Source organism: Echinops telfairi, unplaced genomic scaffold, assembly GCF_000313985.2.
Source record: "Echinops telfairi isolate 266 unplaced genomic scaffold, ASM31398v2 ScPeMD7_7468;HRSCAF=8506_0, whole genome shotgun sequence".
Classification (NCBI taxonomy): domain Eukaryota; kingdom Metazoa; phylum Chordata; class Mammalia; order Afrosoricida; family Tenrecidae; genus Echinops; species Echinops telfairi.
In genome coordinates this window covers 989,447-996,231 of record NW_022111369.1, presented here as the reverse complement: position 1 = coordinate 996,231, position 6,785 = coordinate 989,447, and the positions used below count along the sequence as shown (strand labels likewise).

General features: G+C 36.9%; 1 protein-coding gene across 1 annotated transcript in view; it reads left to right on the top strand.

Annotated features, from left to right (window-relative positions):
- UGT8 (UDP glycosyltransferase 8) overlaps positions 1-3,804 on the top strand; it is a 73,656-nt gene extending 69,852 nt beyond the window's left edge. Inside the window, exon 5 of the mRNA XM_004703333.2 lies at positions 1,182-3,804. Within this exon, the coding sequence (XP_004703390.1) occupies positions 1,182-1,545 (364 nt within the window). The 3' untranslated portion in view covers positions 1,546-3,804. The remainder of the gene's footprint in view (positions 1-1,181) is intronic.
- Positions 3,805-6,785: the final 2,981 nt, after the last annotated feature.

The window sequence follows — 6,785 nt, the reverse complement described above, 5'->3', positions numbered from 1 at the left end:
TCCACTGCTGGTGGACCTGTAGGTATGTACAGCCATTATGGAAATTGATTTGGCGATATCTAAAACAGTTGAAAATTGAGTTACTACGTTTTTGAGTCTCCTTTTTAACTGATTTTCCAATAATGATGTGAGAAGTTGTCGTCTTTATACAGTAAAACTGGAGAGAGCTTGCTTCCTTTCTCAAAAGCTGTCTGCCCCTCACAAATTTCAGCCTCCACAAGCTTTACTGTAAGTGTGTGTGTGTATACATGTATCATATACAAACATGGACTCCATATCATATATGGTCTCATAACTCATGGTCTTTCTCAACTGCTTTCATCTATGAATAAATATGATCACTCACACTACCCTTTAATCTTCTTTTAGCTTATAACAAAATTAAATACCACTGAATACCAAGAAAGTGAATTGATGGACCAGACTTCTTAATTTTTTCCCCTTCTATCTCTTATCACCTTGTTTTAGAATCTAGTCCCTATACTTTGTTCCCTGGCTGATACTCTCTGCTTGATATTATTATGGGCAATCAAGTCGGTTCTGACTCAGAGTAATTGTACAACAGAACAAACCCTACCTGGTCCTTTGCCATGCTCACAATTGTTCTTATGCTTGACCCCATCCATGCAGCCACATGTCGATTCATCTTGTAGAAGTCTTTCCTCTTTCGTTGCCCCATTATTTTAGCAAGCATGCTAGCCTTCTTCAGGGTTGGTCTCTTCCGGCCACATGTCCAAAGTATGTGAGACAAAATCTTGCCTCTAAGGAGTTTTTTTGTTGTATTTCTTTCAAGATAAATCTGTTTGTTGTTTAGGCAGTCCATAGTACTTTCAATATTTTTTTGCCAGCACTGTAGTTCAAATGCATCGATTCTTCTTTGGTCTTCCTTATTCAATTGGAAATTCATGCCTTAGGTCAGGCACAACTTAGTCCTTAAAGTAGCATACTTGGTTTTGAACACTTTAAAGAGATCTTGTGCAATCAGTCCAGTTACTCAAGTACTACATCAAAGATGTGTAATTAATTGGTGGACTTATTTGAAATGCATTCTACCCTTTGGGTACGTATACTAGGTACTTAATAAAGGATAAATCTTTTTATTATTTAATTTCTAATAGGAATTAAATGTGAGTGGCAAAGCACCTCCTTATCTAATTGGTCATTCTTTGTTTGCCCCCTAGCTACCGCCAGAGGGCTCAGAAGCTGTCAGAGATTCACAAGGATCAACCTGGCCACCCTGTTAATCGGACTGTCTATTGGATAGATTACATTCTTCGTCACAATGGAGCCCATCACCTACGTGCTGTTGTTCATCAAATCTCATTCTGTCAGTATTTTTTACTGGATATTGCCTCTGTGCTTCTGCTTGGTGCTGCCTTGTTTTACTTCCTCTGGTCCATGGTGACAAAATTTATCTACAGAAAAATCAAAAGTGTGTGGTCTAACAGTGAGCATAGTATAGTGAACGGACATTACCACAATGGCATCATCAATGGCAAGTACAACAGAAATGGGCACATTAACCATGAAAAGAAGGTAAAATGAGCCAGCCGCTCAGGTGATGCTAACAAGTCTGTTCAGTCATGGAATTGTTATCATGATAATTTAGTCTCACAGCTACTAAAAGTAACATGTCAGTAAACAATCCTAACACTCCTTTATCAAATCTTACTAATGAAATTCCATGGAATTAAGATGGCTGTAAAAAGCACAAACCTAAAATGAGAAACAAATATATATATTTTATCCAAGTACTGATGCAGAGTTGTGGCACCGAACCTTTTAGAAGCCTTAATTATTTAAATCAAATATGTAAGTGACCGTGTCAGACCTTAGTTTTAAATTTTGATAATGTGTATGTCCCAGATAAAGAATGGTTTCTTTTCTCTTAAGATTTGTGTGTGTGTGTGTCCTAAGTAAGAGAACATTAGTTGGTTGGTTGTTATGTTTGTTGAAAGCACAACACATTCAAGACTGAAATAGAAAGACAGGCTTCAAAATATTTCGCTTCCAGCTTTTAATACGTGTGAACTCAGAAACTCTCCCATGAAAAGAGCATTTTTCTCTCAAAACTGAATGCCGAGGAAGAAAATGAAAGGACAAAAGGGAAGGTTTTTTTGTACTTTTTGTTTAGTTTGCTTTGTGTTTTTGTTTGTTTTGTTTTGTCTTGTTTTCATTTTCTTACAGACTGTAGTTAGTCCTGGGGGTGGGAGAATCCAGGCAACTAAGTAAATGTAGAATTGGATGTCTACTTTTAGTTGTTCTCCTTCTGCTGATAATTTTTCTCTCAAAGAATTTTATAAGATATTTTCCATTCTACCGAGTAATGCTATGTTAAATTCATAATTGAGATGAAGCTCTGACTGTTCAAAGTATGATTTTATTGAGTGTACAGCATTGTTAACCTAGGCCAGTGTTTCTCCAATTGTTTGATGGCTATCATGTGATGTCAGTGTTTGAATGTTCAGGTGTTACATTTCCAAAGTTTCATTTTAAAAAACAAACACACAAACTTCATTATCGCCTGCCCCCCCCCCTCTTTTTTTTCAGTCTTGGTCACACAGTCTATATCACATCATTGCCAACATTTCATTCTTTTAAATGGGACATTTCCACTCCTCCATCGAGGTTCCTGCTATGTCTTCAGAGATTTGATAACTTGTTAACAAATCAAACTTTACATGCTATACATGCTTTACATACAAACGTGACAGCAAATCTCTTCTAGTTGTTTGTGAAAATGAGTTTCTATTTCCTTCAACCCCACCTCAGCGCCTTTTCTCAGTCATCGTGGCTGGCATGGAACACTGAGAAGTTCACATGAGAACAGGATGCAAGGCACAGGCATGGTAACACCATGATGCCCCTGCTGAACCTGCACTGGTTAGCAAAGACGAGGTATTCCATGTCATTCTGTTTACTTAGCATTTGCATTTGCACTACACATAGTGAGTGTATGCTCTATTTATTTGTATTTTTGAAGTCCCACGTCTGAAAGCTACGAGTAGAGAAGTACACCATTTACTTAATGTTGCTCACTAACATGGGAAGAGTTGTGAAAATTCTAGAATGCTGTAAATCCTTGTCATACACAGTGACATACAACTTCATTACACTCCCACCAGGAGCCACTCCCCTGTACTGAGAAAGAATGCCACTTGTAGTTTTCTAAGGTACAATGCAGGCAAATGTCCTGCTCTCTGAATACTTGAAGAAATGGTATTATGCAAATAAGCCTATTAATTATACCTTTTCACAATCTTATCACAATGTTGCATTCAATGGGATAGAGACACAGGCAATGAGTGGTGGGAAGTTAACAGGACTAGAGTGTATGAATGAGTTGATTTTACTTTTTTGGAATTGGATGAAGTTAACAGTAAGCATTGACAGGGTGAATAAGCATAAATTAATCTCCACTGTGATAAAAACTTTAAACAATAAACAGAATTTAAAATAGAGAAATGTTGTTGGAATAAAATTTTTATTCAGATTTCGTGTTATTACGTATGTTCATTAAAAGCAGGTCTCCAAAATTTTATATGTGTATATGTATGTGGAAACTATTATGAGAGGATTTTTTTAATCATCGTTGAACAGAGGAACTTACCTTACAAATGCATCAACATGGATATTAAAACTCTGCAACAGAAGAATGTCAAGTGGAGGTATCTACCAATCACTCTTGTTTTTTGTTGTTGTAGGTTTGTTTCTTTTTCTAGTAAGTTTATTGTTAGTATTGATAGAGTGGCTTTTAATATTCTTCACTTGGGTTAAATTCTCTAATAAAGATTTCAAGACCTTCTTCTTTAAGAAAGTTTTAATTTTTTTTAGAAAGCCTCTTCAAATATCTTCATAGCCGGCCATGTTAAACCCAAATTAAAAGGGCAAGACATCTGCTTTTTCTAGAGAGCAAAATCATATTAATATCCCTCTGACTACACATAGAGGAAGAACTTGGATGTCCAGGACCAGAGGTTCTAAAGTTTGGAAATGAGTAATTGGTTTGTTATGTGTCAGAGGTTGAAGAAAGCTAGAAGATTCTCTCTTGAGAACATAGAAACAGTGTATATAATTTAGCATAGTCTTCCTGCTCCCTGGTACTGTGCTGATCATATTCTGGAAGTTTTCTTGTGGTCCTTAACAAATTAGACTTGGGGTTGTTAGTGTCCTCAAAGAATCACTTATTAACTCAGTCCACTTGCATGTTCACCACCCTACCTGCTAGATTCTGAGACATGACACTCCTCTTCAACACCCCTGCACTGGAATGTCATTTGAAAACAAATCATGTGGTCTGATACCCGCCCGCTCTCCTCCACCCTGATGGAACCTCTGGTGTCAAGGCACAGCAGACGTCCTGTGTGTCGTGTGAGTGTCTTTCACCCATTCCTGCTTCCACCCAAACTATCATAATATTTGCATTCAGATGACCTGGTGAATTCGCATACCCCACCTCCGTTTCCTGCTTTTAGCTCTGCATTGTAATTAGGCCTCTTAGACATTAATTAGATATTCTAGGGCCAAAAAAATATGTGCAATGAAATTAGCATGAAGTTCAGTTTAGTGATGTAACACCTCTTGGACCACTCTGTTTTCAAATGGTAAGTGCCTTCGGATCCACCACTCCTGGGAAACCAGGAAAGCATGTTTGTTCACCAAGACTTAGGACTGCCATGGAAGGCTTTTCCTTGCAAACATTGACTGTCTACCGCCAACCACACATAGTCCAGATGCTGGGAGAAATTACATATTAGGGCAATATCAGACCTTCAAGATGTATGTGCTGTGGTAGGAGATACTGACATAAAAGTATACATGATGCAAAGTGGTGAGGGTTATAGCACACATTCGAGTATGTGTAGGTACATCTGTAGGAATCCCATGTCAAAGAAGCCTTGGTGTGCTCCAAAGAGCTCCACTTGTCTACCCAATTTTGGCATTTGGTTACACCTTTGATCAGATTAATGCCTTCATGTGTGGCATTGAAACATTTGGCATTTGAATATCTGATATTTAAAACAGTGGTTTATGTTTTTTAATGTACCTTTTTTTTTTTTTTACAGCATCATGCTTTGAACTGAGGTTTTCTGAAAGTAAGGCTGAGTCCAACACTTAACTGTTATTTTTCTTTTGTCTTTATTTGTATAATGACACTTACCTCACAAGATTCCCTATGTGTTGTACATAGTTAATGGACTATAGTGTGGTCTGCTGCTAACCGAAAAGGTTAAAGGTTGTAATCCACTCTGGTGCCAGGGGAAAAGGTCTGGCAATCTACTTCTGCAGAAGCAGCCATCACAATGCCTACGGAGCACAGTCTACTTTGACAGTCAGGGAGTTACTGGCTTGAGCTGGAATGGACTCAGTGGCAATCGGTGCTTACCTCTCAAGAGTATGTGAACGAGAGTGAGTGTGTATGTTTGTGTGTGCGTATCTGTGTCTGTGTGCCAGGGAGAGAAGAGGACTTCAACAAGTTCATGGAAAATCCCACTAATACGCTTTGCAACGCTCATGTAAACCAGTATATGTGTTTGTGCAATGTATTTAAAACATTATGAGCACAGAGCAAGTCCACAAATGTGTGGTATTAGTATATTCCTGGATATACGGAATTGACTAACCATTTCGTAATATTGTGCATTGTTTTTTGAATTCTTTTGTTGTTGGTAATATATTCATAATCTGTTCCTTAAATCTTTTATTTGCCTGGTGGTATCATAAGTGGCAGCCATGCACTGGGCTGTCACAAGCAGTTGTAGTCTTCTGTCTTCAGAGCTCAGCTATCCGCCACATCCCAAAGTGTTCCTGCAATTGAATGACTTAACTTTGGAAATAAAAGGATTAAATATGAAAGAACCAGAATGAATGGGCAAACACCACCAAAGGATAATTCAGTGATCCGCTTTATTGTTGAAGTATAGTTAATTTGTCATTCTTCTAAATAATTCAACTGTTTCTAAGTGTAAAATCTTACCTTAAAGAAACTTATTTGCACTTGGTATATTCTAAAACCATTTGAATAGGAACCTTTTAAATTCAGTCCAACAGAGTTTAAGAATCATATGTACTGTTACTAAATTTCTCTAAAATATGCACTTTCTCTCTTTGTACTTCTGAGATATATTTTCAAGGTAAATATTTCTTGTAAAATAGTAGTTAAATTTTGGCAGATGTAATAATCTTTATTCTAACCAATTTTATTTAGAAATGTCTTAGAAAGCCACATCATTAAAATATTCATATTGTCAATTTTTTTCATACAAATTGTGGAGAATGCCGTGGATTCTGAATCACGTGAGAAAGCTGCTAAGTTGGAATGACAGAGGGAGGCTAGTGTGGATGCCAACACTTTTAGTTTTCAATTTATGGCAACAACAAGAAACACAAACATTTCCTTCTTTATGTATATGGTACTCTGCCATATTACTGATAACATACCCTAACTTCATCAAACCAGTTTTTTTTTCCCTCAGCAGAATAAAATATAATCCAAGTTCAGACTTGGAAATCAGAACTACAGGTAAAAGTATCCATAATTCAAATAAAACAAATATAGTGCAAAGCTTCTGAAATAAATCTAGGACAGACATTAAGTCAGGCCTTAAAAATGATTTTTATTAACTGAGAGAATCTGAAGTTCCCATTGAAATTTATACAACTAAAAATGCTGTATCTCTGTTAGTACCTACAATTAATTTCAGTTATTTCAGTAACTTATGAAATAAGTGATCGTTTCCTATTACAAAGGGCACAGTTGTCTTGAATTCCACTCAATCAATATA